The sequence below is a fragment of the Meleagris gallopavo genome, chromosome 1 (assembly GCF_905368555.1).
Source record: "Meleagris gallopavo chromosome 1, MGAL_WU_HG_1.1, whole genome shotgun sequence".
Taxonomy (NCBI): domain Eukaryota; kingdom Metazoa; phylum Chordata; class Aves; order Galliformes; family Phasianidae; genus Meleagris; species Meleagris gallopavo.
This window is the reverse complement of record NC_139404.1, coordinates 67,487,434-67,505,402: the sequence shown is the minus strand read 5'-3', so window position 1 is coordinate 67,505,402 and position 17,969 is coordinate 67,487,434. Positions and strand designations below refer to the sequence as shown.

The 17,969-nt window shown below is 40.7% G+C and overlaps 2 protein-coding genes across 6 annotated transcripts in view; both read right to left on the bottom strand.

Moving 5' to 3' along the window:
- Nucleotides 1-939, bottom strand: part of BMAL2 (basic helix-loop-helix ARNT like 2) — a 37,247-nt gene extending 36,308 nt beyond the window's left edge. For 2 of the 4 annotated variants that reach the window (XM_085232085.1, XM_085232091.1), the window contains exon 1: nt 655-937. In XM_085232085.1, the coding sequence (XP_085088211.1) occupies nt 655-919 (265 nt within the window). In that variant the 5' untranslated portion in view covers nt 920-937. Of the gene's footprint in view, nt 1-226; nt 251-654 lie in introns of those variants that run through there. The other 2 variants (XR_014885324.1, XM_085232101.1) reach the window with 2 other exon arrangements.
- Nucleotides 940-9,571: 8,632 nt separating this feature from the next.
- The window catches only part of STK38L (serine/threonine kinase 38 like), a 45,402-nt gene continuing 37,004 nt past the window's right edge, over nt 9,572-17,969 (bottom strand). For both annotated transcript variants that reach the window (XM_085232079.1, XM_085232073.1), the window contains exons 12-14: nt 16,514-16,609; nt 15,331-15,422; nt 9,572-13,691 (exon numbers count right to left, since the gene is read on the bottom strand). In XM_085232079.1, the coding sequence (XP_085088205.1) occupies nt 13,564-13,691; nt 15,331-15,422; nt 16,514-16,609 (316 nt within the window). In that variant the 3' untranslated portion in view covers nt 9,572-13,563. The remainder of the gene's footprint in view (nt 13,692-15,330; nt 15,423-16,513; nt 16,610-17,969) is intronic.

Genomic DNA, 17,969 nt, shown 5'->3' with positions numbered 1-17,969 from the left:
ACCCACTTTCCCACTTAATGCAAACGTCTTCACCGAGCTTTATTATGATTATTTTCTCCCCTTACGGTACGCACATCATAAAGAATTACACCACTACTTCACCAAGCAAGCACACACAGATAGAAAAATGCCTCTTTTTCGCCTCCCGCCGGACAGCCAGGATCCCCGTAAACGTTAAAACACGCATAACCCAACCCAAAGCACATTAAAACGGCGGCAACTAGACCTCAAGAACCGGCGCTAACTGAGCAGAACTGCAGCGGCGACTTCTGCCTTTCAGAGCAGCGCACTACGCTTCTTTCTCCTGGGCTCAGCCTTCCGCCTAGAGGAAGCGAGGCAGCGAGCAGGAGGAGCACGGACAGCTGCTGCTGCTGCTTTACAGCCGCCCGCGTTACAGCAACTTGCTGGAGCACACAGCGGCCAACATCGCTACGCTTAAAACACTAAAGCACCATTAGCCGCAAAAAAAAAAAAAAAAAAAAAAAAAAAAAAAAGAGAAAAAAAAAGAAAAAGGAATATTAAGAGCGCAGCTAATCGCGTGTCGGGAACAGAATGCCACGAACTAAGTCGAACGTATAAAACCGTCCAGCCCGAACCCCGTCCGTGCGCTGCCACATCCGCAGCGTTAATGAAACGAGAGCGGAGCGCACCCACCTCCAGTGACTCGCCGCTCCTCCTCAGCCCCTTCGGCGCTCCCCGTTCCTGCCTCGGCCATGGCGGGCGGCCCGAGCCCCGCTCCACAGCGCCCCCGGCCCCGGTGGCATGCGGGAGGTGAACTAAGGTGAGAAGGAACGGCCCGTCCTGCCGGACCGGGGGCGGGCACTCCGGCGCCTAGCCGGACTCCTCCCTGGCGCCGCCTCAGCAGCGCCGACACCGCCGCCGTCCCTCTCCCCCTCCTAGCCAGCCCGGCGACTCGCATCTCGCGAGATTTGGGGCTGCGCGGGAGCGGGGTGAGGTTGGTCGCCGGCGGGGTGAGGTGAGGGGGTGGTTCGCCTCACGGCTGCCGTGTCCGCAGGCAGGCGGGAGTAGGTGGCTAAAAGCCAGGATTCCCCGAGTTGCTGGGGCTGTAACTATGTTTTAGGCTGGTATCAGGTGTGCGCTTTCCATAGTATCATTAAGGTTGGTAGAGAACTACAAGACCATCTATCTATTCAAACCGCCGAGCCATCGCCACCGTGCCCCCTGAACCACGTCCCTCAGCGCCCTATGTGCGCGTCCACCGCTTCCCTTTGAAGTGAGTTAACCCGTAATCCTTGTTGTGTTTTGGCTCACATCCCGAAGTGGAACGCAAATTGCGTTCTTTTAGCACGGGAACTTCAAGTTGTAAGGACTTAATGAGCTGCAGCTGCAGTGGGCATTGGCTCCATGACTCCCCTCTACAGCTAACCTCTAAGCAATCCCACAGTGTGGCTGCTGGGACAGCAGCAATACTTGCTTTTCTCTGCAGAACCGGTCCTGCTGTGCTGCCCCTCTCATTAGTGGTGATATTGCCTCTGCTTGCTCAGTTCCAGCTCTAAGTGTGGTAGAACAAGATCCTTACCCGAGCCACCAAATTACTCTGTACAGTAGAAACCTTCTTGGCTAAAAGTGAAAAAAATACATATGGCTCAATACACACAAAAAAATACCATCTTGGTTTCAATAACAGCGAAAACGTTGTTCTTATAGGTATTTTTCATAATTGATTGCATTATGCTGAGGGAAAATAAGTATATATGAAAGCTAGTTATCTGTCCTGGTCAGAAGTCGCAAGCATGCAAAGGGTTAAGACAAACCTGTGAGTAATAATATTGCTTTTGCAGAAGTAAATTGCTTGAAGGGTAGTTTTCTGAACTTCTATTTTCTTCAAACAGATAGTCACGTGCAGCCAAACAATGAGTCTAGAGCTACAGCAACAGTGCAGAGGAACTCTCATGGTAGTAAATATTTCACTGGTGGTAAAACTACAGGTGGTTAGGCTATTTATCAAATCGCAGGAGATTGTTCACTGCTGACTTGCTTAAAATGTATGTATTTTTCAAAATAAGAAAATGGTGAAGCCTTACAAATATTAAAGCTTGGCATACCTGACTAGACAAAAACACACATGTGTACAACAGCTCCTTCTATGTTTGTTTGATCTGTGTAGGAAAGTTAACATTTGATCTTGGAGAAGCCAGTACCTTGAAACAGAAGTCTCATCAGATCTTTGCTTCTCTGCTTCCCTCATCCCACCCAAGACAGCAGATCAGTACTGTACTTACTTTCATTGTGTATAAACATATATGTTTGCCCAAATACTTTTAAAAACTTGAGAAAGAAGATCCTCACAGTGATGTGGGCTAAATACATTTGACCACCTATGAATTTAATGCAATGTGATTGAAGATTACTAATTTTCATAGGTAACGATAAAGCTAGTTAAAAGAAACAACAACAAAACAAACAAACAAAAAACACCAGAAAACAAACATATCTTTTATTTATTGTTTTCTGAGATTTATGCATAATTTAGTTGTCTAAACTCCAAACTATGATCTTGACAAGTACTTGGTTACAGTCCTGAGCTCTGTCCTATCCTTTGCAGTCTGAAGATACTTCAAATTCTATGGCGACAGCTCTGGAAGTAATTCCTCCTATTTTATAATGTTTGCCCACAATATCAGAGGTAGATGTTGGTGGTATGGCAGTAAGGGTTGAACCTTCCCACCAATATTCCGTTACATTTTGTTGGTGCACTCATAGCTAAGCCCAAGGTGTGTTACAAATGAGTTTTCTTCTGCCTTGGTCTCGTGAAGCTCTTAGGTTCCAGTTCATCAATATCTGACTTGTATACTCTTCGACATGACAGCCTGCAGATACAATTACACAGCTGTGGTTCTGACAGAAATCATCCAACCAAAACAGCATGGTGCTTACCAGCTTACTGGCTGCTGTCAGCTTCTGACAGTCTGCAGGAGATATCGTATGCAATCCAGTGTGAAGTTAGGATGGGATAACTGGTCAGCATTTTCTGGCATAACACTGACAGGAAAAAGTTTATTTTTGCTGTAATCATACTCCTACTACATGGGCTGGCCTTACTTCAGGCCTCCGTACTGCACGGGTACAGCATTGTGCATCTTGTACTAGTTGCTCTGTAACAAGATTTGCTGTCATTTGGCTTTAATATTCTAGTGTCTGCACAATATGCTTGCTAGATGAGGCGTGTGGAAGAACAGAGAGAGTGAACTGCTCTAACAGAATATGCTTACCTGGCTGGGGAGCAGTGGCTTCCAGCTGGGGATGTTGATGAGCAAATGCAATTGCACTACTAGGACATTCTCCACGTATGTATGCTTTTGTATAAGGTACTTTTCTCCCCTTTAGATAGTACATAATCCTGCAGTCACTATTGCAGTGCTGTATATATTCCTCCATGCTGGTTCAGTTGGTCTTACAGAATTTGGATCAGAGAAAGCAATTACAAATCTATTCTATCCTATGTGAAAGAAAAGGGAGTGGAAAGAGCTAAAAGACAGGAGTTAGTAATACGGCATTGTCGTCTTTCAGAAAACCAGTACAATTTATTGACGTATTTATTCAATGTACAACTGATACTGGGGAAAAAAAATCCAAGGATTTGTTCACAGGAACCTTAAATTTCATATGTGGCACCGCCAAAATACTTTTGCCCCAATTTTGAAGCTAGGAGCTTCTTCTGGGTTTGCATAATTGATGGACAACAAAATGTTAAGATTTCAGAAGAGTGAGTCAACTGCCTTGACTGAAAATGCTTCACAGAAAATGGAGAATGGCCAGTGCTATAAAACAAAATGAGTTAAAGATTTAAATGGTTCCAGAAAAGTGTTCGTTAGGCTATTAAAAACAAACTCCCTCCATATGGGAACATTCAATGAGGACATTCAGAATGCGGTACACTGTTGGTTTTTTTTTTAAGTGACTCACTAGAAACAGAGCTAATGTATCTTATTTGCATGTTATTGAGTGTTTTTAGTGCAACAGTAGAAATACTTGTAATTTAATGAATGCAGATTTTTTTTTTTTTTTTTTTTTTTTGTAGTTTATGATATATCTGGGCCAGAAAATCAGAAAAATCCTTCAGCAATATTTTTGCCTGTCATGCTTTCATAGAACCTTTACAACCTGTGTATTTCCCCTTCTTGGTCAATGTCTGATTTCCTAGTGCTTAGAAAGCTTTTATAAATGTAATACATTGCCAGTTAAGTATTACTGATTTTAAACATCATTTCTTAGACTGTTTCTTATTCAGAGGTGATGGGTGGGCTTCTCATTGCATATTTCATATGTTTCATACATGACAGTAACTGATTTTTTTTAGCAGATAGTTAGCCTGGAGTCTTGCAAGAGTAGGATCCAAGTTTATGTAAGGTCACACTTGATATACTTGCCTCTTTTTAGGTGAGCACTTTCCCTTGAGTAGCTTCTAGCTATAAAATAGGGAACAGAATGCTTTATGTAAGTAACAGATAACCTCTTTTTTTCCAAACAACTTATACAACGACTTGCTAAGGGGGGGGTAAAAATAACAATCAAACTGTTAAATAATAGCCTGTGACAGAGCAATGAGGGAGCAGTTACAGAGAGGTGTCTGCAGTATCCTTCCTTTTTCACGTTCTGTAAATGGTTAATAGCATCTGAAGCATAATGTGTCTTCAGGATGTGAAGAGCATCCATCAAATGAGCATTTCTCTGAGATACCATCCCAAAGAGCTGATTTCTTGGTGGATTTGCTGGGGCTAACCTTACCCCATGCACACACTGCTCTTAGGAGACCTGTTTCAGAGATAAGATGGAAAAAAAAACTCTTCTGAGGGACCCCCAAGAGCTGGGCCATATAGTACCACGGTGACTTCGAATGCTGCGCATAAAAGATTATTAGGTGAAAGCTACCTAGTTAACATTTTTTTTCCTCAGACCTTAAAACCAATACATTGAAATTACTCAGCACACCTTTAAATACAATCACAAATTTTTCATACACTTCTCTTCTGGAACTCGGGTGTTTATGGTTTCCTCTCAGACTAGAGTAATGTAAAGAGCAATGCTTGAGTCCTGAAACAAGCAATTTTTTAGAGCATTTGTGAAGAGGATAGCTAATTAGAAGAATAAGAATTAAAACTATTTAAAAACATTATCTTTTCTAGTCTGTCGTTTATGCTTGGTGGCCATTGGAGGTCTTGGAGGTCATTGGGTTACTTTTTAGGGCATCACAAGCAATCTGTTGTTTTTGCTGTAGATTCTATGCATCAGTAAAATGTGCGGTCGTGTTAAAGCAGAAGTTCTTCCCCACCTCAGGGGAGACTTTTGCTTCAAAAATTCTGTAAATGGCATAGTCACACTGTAATCAGCCTATTTAAGAAAACGTATTTTAAAAATGCCCTTTAAATTATTTCCACTCAGTAACTGTTGCAAAAGCCCTTCAAAGAAGCAAAAACGTAGCACAAAAGAATGCAAGCTGGGCTAACACAATGCAGTGAGTGAAATACATGGTTTATGGTATGCAGGATGTCAGGTTAGATTGTGATAGTGATATATTCTGGCTTTAAAGATCTGTAAATCACTGACAAATTCTTTGCATGAAGAAACAAGCTTCACTTGAGAACAGCTTTCAGCTACTACTTGTGCTCTCTTGTAATCTAAGCATTGGAGCAAGTAGAATCATCAATTTACTTTGAGACTTCCTAACAAAATTAATCAAGTCAAACAGATGAGCATTTTCAAAAGTGACTGTGTTATTCCAGAGTCCTGTCTGGCAAGGTTTGTATAATGTAATATACTTGCTTGTAAATCTCTTGCCTAAAAGTCTCTCAACCTGATGGCACCACTTTCAATTTAAAGACAAAATAAACTTCACGTCTTAAAGAATCTTTTCATTTGTGGCAGAAATTGGTATTTTTGGAATATCTAGTAAGAACCTGATGTCTAATGTATCTGAAAAACAGTATTACTGTTACAAATCTCTGTGCAAGGACAAATAAATCTGCTTAGGGAGCCTATTGAAAATGAAATTAAAATGTGCCCATAGTGTACAAGTGGCAGCCCCAGGGCTGAGTTCTGGTTCAATAGGATCCCTGAGCTCCAGCACTGTTTATGCTATGGCTAGAAGAAACAAAATCCAGCTGTGAGAGCAGCACACAGCTTGCGTACAATCAGTCTTTGAGCATTTGAGCTGCATCATCTCATCCATCTTCGCCTACAGAGAAGGTTCAAATGATCTATCAGAGCACTGTCTGAAAGTCATCTGCTTGGTAAAGCAGGTTTGTTATCTGTGGTACAGATTCCTGGGCTCTTCTAGAGTTAACAGCCTTTGGGGGTCTGGAACGCAAGTCTTACGAGGAATGGCTGAAGAAACTGGGATTGTTTAGTCTGGAGAAGAGGAAGCTTAGGGGAGACCTTATTGTTCTCTACATCTGGTAAGAGAGCAATGCAAATATTTGAAAATGTAAGCCCCCTTAAATGTGGGCAACTAAGTCAAGAGAGAATTAACTGAAAGCAGAGCCTCTCAACTGTTGAATGCTGTTGGCCCTGTTTGTCCAGTGTTACTGAGCACACTGAGTGAGTGGAACACATCCATCATTCACTGACTGAACTTGACAAAGCAAGGAGTTGTGCTGAACTGTCTGCTTCCTAAGACGTGCATAGCCAGTGCTTGGGCTTAGCCTAGGTCAAATCCAACAGTGATCCACTATGCTTTCTCAGGAAAATGCATTTAAAGAGATTGTACATTCTGCGAAGCTTCCTTGAGGCATCAGTTTAATATTGTTTATCAAACAACATAGGTAATATTTTCTTCTTTAATGGTGAAAGTACCATGCAAGTCTTTCAAGTTTGTCTTTGAAGCCAAAAGGCATCTTCTTGATGTACCGGTTTTCAACGGATTGAAATCTGTAGAGAGCAAAATCTTTTTGTCTCTTTTCTAAAGCATGGCATCAGCAAACAGCTTGCTTTTGAAATGCTACTTATTCCCTGATTTCTCTGTGCTTTAGATAGGGATCTTTTGCTGACATCAGTGGGAACTGGTTAGGAGCTCAAAGGCAGCCTACTGGACTGAAAACCTTGAGATGTGTTGTCTAGTTTAATGGTGATTCACTCTGACCTGACCAAACAGTCATGGGGTGTTTTATCTGATCCTTTATTATTCAAGACCAACGCAGGGAAATCAGCACCCAAGATGAGCAGAGCTGCTGCAGCCTTTGGGTAAGGCACTGGAGAAGTTCATATTGCCACCACCTTTTTGGCCCTTGGCTTTGCAAGTGGCCACATGTTCTGTGGGGGGGAGGGCGGGGACAGGGCAGCAGCAGGGCACCTGCCTTCCCTTTGAGCTCTATGAGTCTCAGCTCCTACATCCATAACGGGGTGCAGATTCTGTCTAAATCCCTGGAAGGAAACAACGTATTAGGCACTCTTGGTGTGTGTGCAACACTTGCTGTCTGTAATTGCTGTTTCTTTTTCCCAAACATGAAAACAGAGGCGGTGGTTACACCCTGCATTTACACAACAGCCTCAACATTACAGCTCATCTGCGACGAGTTCCCCTTTCAACATCATCTGGTTTCAGGGGAGGTGCAGAAGCAACGGCAAAGATTTGGTCTTTGCCAGAGGGAAGGCAGGGAAGGAGATGTGGAGAGGAAGAGGCTGCTACCAATGGAAGGAGGGCTGCCTGGGGACAATGCAGATGCCACATACGTGTTCCTACAGGAGAACAAAGCTGCAGCAGATGGTGGTTAACTAGAAACAGATTAAAGCAGCTGATACAGAAACAAGACGAGCTTCCAGAGTTGCTTGCAATCAGAGACAAGCTGTCCCTAGGTGAGCTCTGACTCAACTGAGAAACGAGAAACCTGGGTTAATTTCCCTGAGCATGAGAAATTTCAAACCTATCTCCCCATTTCTCTGGAAAACAGCAACCTCTGTGCTATCAGCTCATCTGGAGAAGTGATGGGAGGAGGAGGTAGTGGTGGATGAATATAGATTCAATTCCCCTCATAGTAACTGCAGTAGTTGTTCTGTGCAACAAAGCATACAAATCCTAGGGCCAAGAGCAGTAGCAGCAAGTAGGAGGCAATGGGGCTGTTTTGCTTCATGTTGGAGGTACTCAGTTCCAGCATAGGGTCCTGTGTAGCAGGCCCTGCTCTGTGGAATAGTTCTGCACTTGGGACAGTCACTAAAACTGCAATAACTGGAGATAATAACTATATTTTTAAAAAATTCTGAAGAAAAAATGAGAGAGGAAAAAAATACCAGGCTAAAAGCACAAGGGAGGAGAAAATTAAACTGGGAATTTAGAATATAATGAATTCTTTAAAATCTACTTAGACTTCAGGGCCATTACCACTGACAAAGACTGTGCTCGTTCTATTAATTGAATGTGCCCTTCTCCAGCACTGAACTGCCTCAGTAGCTGATGGAGCAGGTATCTCTCAGACACAAGCTTTTTAGACAGACTCGTTCTTAGCAGAGCCCAGCACAACTGACAGTTACAGTGCACTGGCAGGCACATTTCAAACCATCTTCCATTTGTGAAATTCATGTATTGGATGCACACTTTAGCACCTCTGAGATAACCCAAGGTTACATCCAGAATAATAATAATAAAAGCCTTAAATAAGTACATGAAGCACCGCCTGATTAGTGAATCCTTTTTAATCCAGAGCTGGGAACCACTGCTGCCATCACACCCCACAGCAACACAAACTGTCAGGATATTCCTCCCTTCTCTCTTCATAGGAAGGTTGTCAGAAAGACATTTTATTGTCTAAATCATAAATGTTTTACTCACAAGGCACACTTTATCCGAGATGAAATGAAATATGCAGATCAGCTATTTGCAGTATTGTTTTATAAACACTATATAATATTTTCTTAAGTAGTTAATTGTAGAAGTGTTTTTGCACATGCTAAGGTATAGCCTTTTAATTTGTTACTGAAGTGCTGTATTTTTCAGAAATAGTGGATTTGGTAGTGCAAGAAGAGAAAGAATGCAGCCTCAGTGCAAGATAACAGTTAATGCAAGACTGTAATCTCATTAAACAGAATTTGTAAGGTTCTGTTTGAATTGCATTAACTTGGTGAGAGCAGCATTCTTCAAGTGGAGGGCACTCACTGGAGGGCTGCAGAGAAGGCCACTCATCAGGTGTCAGCTCCAATTTGCTTTCAACTGCTCAGCCCCGTAAGTGTTTTATGTGACCATGTCACAACAGCATGCGCTGTCATTGCTCTAAACTCAGGAAAGAATTGGGAACAGTAGGACAAGAATGTTTCTGCAGTACAACTGTCTGTGGAAGCCTTTCTTGGCTAAGTTTCAGTCTGTAGGGAAGGAGATAAGAAGCCTCTAGGGAAGAACAATAACCCTTTTAGAAGCAGATTCATGTGGCTGCAGTTGGTACAAGTTGGGTAATTTTTGCTGCTCGAACATCTGATTGAGAATGGTGACATGGGGTTTCCGTAGGAAAATCCAGTGGGATTCAAGATGAGAATGCACAAAGCAGAGTCTCCACTCCTTAGAAGTCTCCTGTTCTGGAAGAGAAACAATCCCAGCACTTGTGTAGAAAAATAAAAACTGCAACTCTACAAAAAGAATGCTACTTTTATTTTCAAATGCTGTAAAAAGCCTCATATAAATTTTTATAATGCTTCTATGTAACTTTCCCAACCACAACTAATGAAATAGTCTAGGAAAAATATAGCAGTTGCCATTTTGACTCCAAGAACAAGCTGCTGTAATATATCAACATTAAAATGACAAAGTACAGTATGTTACAATGCTTGTAATTGCTCATGTTATTGAAAAAGTGAGAGCACTTCCTAAGCATTACAGTATAACTGGGCTAAACAGCAGTGTTCCCTACTTGCTGTCGCAGAGGAAAGTCACCTCATTACAAGGAGCCAACACAACGCCCTTGTACTGCTTATGCCCATTCCTCTTGGTAGAGTGGAGAGCTTTCAGCAAGCCCCTTTGCACTTAGGTGAATTCACCCACATCACGCTGTTATTCCATACTGTATCCGACAACTCAGGTGTTTGACAATTGACCTATAAAAATAACACTTACATAACTCTCCAGCAAGGCAAATTTAACAGTGCAAATGCAGTATCAACAATATTTGATTTGTGAATGCTGGCAATTTTTTAAAAACTCCTTTTGTACATGAAACAACCTGCGCTGCCGTTCTGTACCCAAGGCCACACACTCACGCCGATTAGAGATGGAACAAAGTGCAAAAGCTCAGCTGTGTTTTCCGATCCAAACTTCCTCCTCCGTTTTGGCGTATTCGGATCCAGAACTTGGATTCAGGCTCACTACTTCCACTGACGCACTCGAGTTTTCCCTGCTGCAATCTCCCCAGCAGACCTCTGATAACAATTTGCATACATAAATCCACATTTAAACAAAGTTAACAACGCTCACTTCCAGAAAATAAATTTTGACGTGGTTGCAATCATCAAGCCATTTCAGGATCTTTGGTACTCCAAGAATAAAAAAATAAATGGCACAGTGACAAACATCACCAAAGGAAGAAAATAAAAACAACCATCCAAACAAATAAGACAAAAAGAACAAAGCAAGAGATATGTCGCACTTCCATTTTTTGAAAGCCAGTGTAAATTAACCTTCTGTTCTCTTCAATCTATTACAGTGTCACAGTTTTATCTTTAAAAAAATTCTATATTCCTAAAAGCAGTAGTTAATATTTTGTTTAACTCGACTTATCGATTAAAATAACACTATGTATTCAAAAAAATAAATTCAACTACCACGATACAGGAGTTTATGCTAAATAGGCTGCAGGCTTTTTCCCGGAGGATGTAACTCTATGTGAGCACTGATATGATTAACCTTCCTCCATTGTAAATGCTTATTATCTTTAGTGTTACTAGTACAAGGATTGAGCTTTTTCCCAAGTTTGTAAACCAGTGAATATGTACAGACAGTTGTATCATAGATAGCTTTAAATTAAATGTGTATTTATTTGCCCTCCCTCAAACCCCCACAGGAAAAAAAAAAAAAAAAAATCACCAGTATTACTGAGCATTTGCAGTTCCCATGAAATTTATCTTGTCTTAGCAAGCTCAAGCAAAGGCTTCTTTTTATGTTACGCAAATAGGGTAACTGTGGTCTTTTGAAATGCAGTGCTCACAGGAATTCCACTTCTGGTGCATAGTGCCCCACGAATGAGACTGGAAATGAAAATGGAGAAAAATTCTCACTGGAATAGCAGTATCCTTTGGGGCCAAGTTTGTGCCTTGTATATATTCTGGCCAAGATCCTCTTTCTTGATAGAACAGATCAAATGTCAGACAAATAATTTCCTTTTCTTAGATGCCTCAGAAGCTACAAGAGCACTGGCAGAAAGACACCCAAAGTACAGAGGTGGATTTAAGCAAGCTGCTGATTTTGGACAGCCCCTGAATGGATTTGAGTTGACTCTCACTACCTTAACACGGCTAAGAACAACCCTGCAGAATTCCAGAAGGATCTTGTCCCAGTAGCAGTAAAGTGATGTTAATTATTCTAAATTTTGGGAAGAAAAGAAGCGGGAGATGGCTTAAATTGAACATTCAGACAAAGTTTAGCTTAGCCATAACGTAACACAATACTTTGCAAATTGGGTGGACCTTAACACACTAGATACTCCTCTTCAATGAACAGACTAAATTTTTTTGTAGAAAATCAGCATAAGTGTCAGATGCCTGATGGGAGATAAAATATTGGAGTACAGATCACTGAAGCCCTTGAAGAACTTAATAACTGTTGGATCGGGGAAGAGTACACACAGGTCAGTAAGCCACTGATGCACAGAAACCTTTCTGGCAAATTGAATTTTATGCAACAGATGAGCACTACACAGTAAGCTTTTGAAGCATACAAATAATTTGGAACAGCTGACACCATGATGCCTAACAGCAATAAATGTTTCTGTGATAGCTTTATAAATAGTCACTTCCATTTTGCTGTGAAAGTCAGTCTGTTGGAGTCCTCCCTGCCACATGCCAAAACATCCTGTGCTTCATTCTGATGGGTGTTGCGAGGCCTCCAGAGTGCTTTTCATTGCATCCAGGGGAAGAATGCAGCAATAGTGACTCTGCTTGTTCAATCACTGGTCAATTGTTCATCACTGTAAGCCTTCTGTAACCAGAAAATGACATCAAAGATCTCTACTGTATTGAGACAGATTCAAAGCACTACAGCTAATATGCTAGCATAGGCAGAGATGTAAAATTTGCCAGCAACTAGATACCAGCAAGCTGTTAAAGGAATGCTGTTTGGCTCTGAATGATGTCTAAGTTGATGAGCAAAATCTCAGCCAGTACACAAGAGGCTCTGCTTCCATTTCCTTGACTCATCTCTGCTGTCAGTTTTATCACCAGTTTGCAGACTGAGAGTAATGGTAGTATATGCTCCACCTGATTCAGTCATGGTTGGTTGTGTTTTCAGGTAACTGGGCTTCAAACCCAGCTGATCCCTTGTAACCTCATGGTTCACATTAGGGAGAGACACGAGAAGACGACAGAGCCTACAGGACAGAGAGTCCAACGGGGCACTCCACTTCCTCGGGCTTGGCAGAGGCTGCTACAGGTATTCCAGAAAGAGAAGGGTACAACAATATCCCTTCTGCCTTGGACTCCTTATGGAGATGAAAAAGAAAAAAACAGCAATTTCATCACAGGATAAGTTTTTCTCAGACAGAAGGGGATGTTTAAATTCTCAGCAGCAAAAAGATGACCTGTCTCAAAAATGAGGCAAGAACACACTCCTGGAAATGGCTGCCTTGATGTCTGAAAAAAGTTCCTCTGTTAAGAGTCTTTATTATTGTTCCTTTTTCTCTTCTGCATTTGCCAACATGTACAATCATCATAAACAGTTAACATCATCTTCAATAACAGGGCCCACCAACTATCATTTAAAGCAGATCAAAGGACTCTCTCCCTGCCCACATCCCACAGAACAAGGATGATCTGATCATGAAACCCTCCAGCAGGGAGGAGGACTGACACCAGAGAGTGTACCAGTAGGCCCCACAGGACACTGCTATTTCAAATATGCCACACTCATGAGACAACTGCAGACCACAGCTGGAATACCCTTAGAGCCACTGCTCAGAGAATTTTGAAAACGTGGGCAATGGTTTTTTATACTGCATACCTAAAACCCACCAGGTGAGCAGTGTAACGACAATGCTGCATAAAATGATATGTTTTACTCCTGGGTGGATTAAATGGGTTACAGTACAAACAAAGCCACGGTACAGAGGCATAATTAATTGTTATACACACATAGGCAGTGCAGTTACAAAGGGATGTATGGTTCCTTTTATTCCAGTACCTTTGTATAATAAAGTTAACAAAAATATTCAAATATTAAAAAAAAAAAAAAAAAAGCCAGCTGGCACTGCCAACTAATTCCTGTAGTAGTAGTCTTAGAAATCCTAATCCTGTAGAATTTCCTTGTGAAACTGATGCGCACCAGAGTCAATATATTGATAACTAATGCCAAGCAGGTCTGGTGATGCAGCTACCTGAGGTTTGTAATTTTTGTTTTTTGTGGGTTTGTGTTTAGTTTCACAACTTCCCAGCTTTCATGTAGGTAGGGATCGAGCCACGCTGAGTGAGCCCTTCAAACCTCTTGTAGGTATAATTGAGGAAAACCCAGTCTTTGGATTTGTAGTCAGGTTCCGTTGTGTTTGGCACTAGAATTCAGATACAAAAATAAAAACAAAACAAAATTAAGAAGTGTTGCTTCCAAAAAGTCATAGAATCATAGAATGGCTTGGGTTGGAAGGGACCTCAAGGATTATCAAGCTCCAAACCTCCTGCCACAGTCTTGCCACCCACTAGACCAGGCTGCCCAGGGCCCCATCCATCCAACTTGGTCTTGAAAACCTCCAGTGATAAGCATCCACAACCTCTCCAGGCAACTGCTCCAGCACCTCACCTCACTCTCAGTGAAAATCTTCCTGACATCTAATCTAAATCTCCTCTCCTTTAGTTGAAAACCATTTCCCCTTGCCCTATCACTATCTATCTGTGTAAAAAGTTGATTTCCCTCCTGTTTAAAATCTCCCTTTAAATACTGGAAAGTTGTAACGAGAAAGAGAGCCTGCAAGCACAGCAGTTCTTGCAGGTGAAGCAAGAAGGCCTCATCAACAGGCTTCCCTGTGCAGACCGAATGCAAGTATACACATAGTGTTATCCCCCCTGGAAACATAAGAAAAAATTCTATCCAAGTTCTCCCAAAAGAACAATGCACATCGAGCACATGTTCCTATTTTAGGATGTCTGCCTTGCTTACAGCTCCCGCAAGGTTCAGCCAGCAGGGGATCTGGTCACGTTCTATCTGTGAGCAGCCCACACAGCTGGTGTGCTGATCACTGGCATTCACTGCAGTGGGCTCCTATATTTAGCACTCAGATTGCTGCTCTTAGAGTTCTACCACAGCATGTTCAGCATGGGTGCCAAAAACGCTGATACTCAAGTGAGCATTTGGGTATCTGGATCTACAGTAACATTTTCAGTAACACGATGTGCCTGAGATGCCAAAACCAATACAAATATACTTCACATTACCTAAATATGGATTTCAATAGCTAACAGGAACTGGAGATCAACTGTTTTTGCATTGAAAAGACAAATTTCTATGCCATTAAATAAAAGCCATCTCAGAAAAAAATAGCCTTCCATAATTCTTACGGATGTTAGCACATCTGCACCTATTTGACAGAAATCAACCATTCTTAGATATCTATCTTTAACCTATTAATAATTAATTGAAAAAGTGGGAACTAGAGAATTAGGCATGTCAGCCAATCAGGCCTTTCATATATAACAATTTTCTACTACTCCACAATAGAAATTAACAATTTAAAAAATACCTAAATGATCTGTAGAGCCATTCAGGCTTATAAATCATTATGTTAAGTAATCATCTGTCTGAATTTTTTTGCCCAAAAATACGTTCGTTTTTATGTTTGGCATAAAATTAAGAAAAAATAAGTTGAAGTAAAAAAAATCTGCACTCATCTGCTCTTGGTCAGACTTTGTTTATATCACATGGTTGAAAACTGTACAGTTTTCAGTGCTCACTAGATATGCAAACCATTTACTAATAAACTTGTTAAAATCTCTTTTTTTTCCCCTAAGTTTTAAGGCAGTAGAAGCTATGACACATCATAGGTCAACACCTATTTTTGAAAGAAAATCTCTAAATCAAGCCTGTATATTAACTTGGTTAGGGTATCAGAAAAATGAACATTAACAAGAACAAATGAACCCAAGGAGTATTCTGGCATCCTGTAGACAGAAGTCTGGAATTTACAATGGTAGCCTCACCTGGCTGTAAAATATCAGATTCAGGAAATTCATCAAAGTTGGATGTATCATCAATACTTTTGATTTCTATTGGAATTGCAGCTGGTCTTTCCCTGTAAGCAAACAAATGGCAGAATAGCGAATGTTAGGAAAAATATGTGAAGTTCCAGCTTTGTTTAATTTAGATTTTTACAGTTGCAACATCCTTTCAATTTAAAAAGCAAAGGTTCCATTGAGTCCTTGAAAGATGCCTATTTTCTGACATCACAAGAAGGTTTACTGGTTTCGTAGCATCAGCATCCTCTTGGCAAATCTGAGGAAAACACACTTTTCCATCGGCTGAAACAGCATTCCACCCTCATCTGCCATACAGCTATCGGTGTGATCTTTGATGTCACCAAGAACCACTCTGGTTACCTTCATTGCATGGATCCAGCCTACCCAGCTGAGCAGGATTTTACTTGCATTTGAAGCCATTAGACACATTGCTTTACAATTCCGTGGAACTCATCCAAATACCTTTCAGCTGTAGCTCTTACTTCTGATGCCAGCATCTCTCATCCAAAATGAGTTGACTGGCACGCTGCTGCTTTATTAGCTTGACACTCAGAACTTTTAAGGTAGCTTTTAAAGCTACTGAGATGATCTATCCCACAAAAACATTAAAACTGGAAAACGGCACTGTGGGAGAGTTATTAATTTATAAGTGTAAACTTATTCTAGCTGTAATTATTACAATTACCATTAAATCCACTTCTGGGTGGAATGAGGAAACTTTTTTTTGCCAGATTGCCAAACGTGACATGAACAAATACGTCACTGCTTTTGCTGCTTATTAATGTCTCCCACACTGAAAAGATAAATGAAGCTTTCCACACCAGAGGAAACGAAAAGAGCTGGACAACCACGTTCTTACTGTATGGATTGTCATGTACAAAAACACAGCATTACTGTAAGAGCCATTCCAGGAAATCTGGGCATTTCTGAAGCTCCTCACAACAGTAAAAATCTGATGAGATCTACAAATGCCAGCACAGCCTGAAAACCTTGATTGTCAGTAGGTGCATTTCAAAATGAAAGAGAATTTGCCATCTTAGTACATGAAATTCTTGCTGTCATGACTTCTATGTTTTCTATAAAAGGTGTGTATATATATATATATATATATATATATATATATATATATATATACACACATGTGTACCTGATATGTCCCCAGTCCACTCCTTCAAAAAACGGATGACTTTTAATTTCCTCCACTCCATTACTACCAATTCTGTTTTCTGAATCAGTACAAAACCTGAAAAGGTGGAAAAAAAGAAAGACAACATTACAATATATGCTGACAGATGCAAAAGAAAATAAAAGTGTCATGATATCAAGGAGTCTTAGCAAACTGCTTAAAACTGTTGCATCTCCTGGTTAACGTAAAAGCAACCCATTGCCCCTAGGACAAACTTTGCAGTAACAGCCAGACTAGGTCTCAGGCTTTGTCAGATCTTACTTGGTTTGGTTTTATCTCTATCAACACAGGAATTTCACTTTGTTTAAAACTTACTTTAAGCTCAAATAACCTCTGTCTAATGCATCCAAGCTGTATTGAACACTGAGGTCTCTGGTGCCTCACTTACTGTTTTGACCTTGTTGCAGTAAGTTGCCCAGTAACTGAAGATGTTTTTAAATTCAGCTTTGTGTAGCTTCTTGAAATTGTGTGATTTTACACTTCATTAGCCCCTTCCACATACAGGAAAAAAAAGCCAAAACGTGAATAGTCTTGGCATAACTAAATCCAGAAGCCAATCTGCTAACAAATAGGCTTCCTAAAATATCTCAAACTGTCCTGAATACAGCCAGAGAAGAAGGGAGAAATCCCCAGCAGTAATACTCTGCTCTTCATAGCATAGAACTCAGGATGCTGACAGCATGAAGGAGAGGTTAAGCAAAAACAACAGAGAAACTGATACAAAAAACATAATAAAATTGTTATATATAAAGTTATAAATAAGGATTAGCAATAATTAAATAATTTGAACTGTGTTAGTATCACTAACTGGATTAAGAATAACTATTGGCTGTATTTATTATGTTAGTTACGTGCAACTGGAGCACTGTTTTGGACTAATAACAAATTCCAGTTCTTGGCTCTACCTATAAAAGTGCATTCCTCTTTTTGCCAGTAATATAACTGTGTAAGCTTGTAATATTTTCTTTGAAAAAATAAAATAAATCAAGGCCATAAAAGCATCTGCCCCTCCAAATCTGCCAGGTCTAGAACATTTCTGCCTGACCTTAATGACATCAAAACCTCTCCCAAAAATTCAACACAAGCTGCATGGATGAAAAACTAGCTTTTTGGAAAGCAACATTCAGAAATTTCTTTCAGTGCATTAAGTGTTGGTGAGTGGCTGTTTTTCTTAGTCCCTGAGAAGACAAAAATATTGTTTGATAATCACTGATTTTTTTTCCCCAGCGTGCTCTGTTTCTCCTGATACAGTGGTGCAAATCAAGATTGTTATACCTTATTCCTTCATGTTACCCAAATGGCAAAAGGGAAAACACTGAAAAAAATCCATCAAGAAAAGTGACAGAGAAGAAACCAACTTTCCCTCCAACCTACAGCTTCTTCATACAGGGCAAGTTAACCTAATGGAAGATGATTG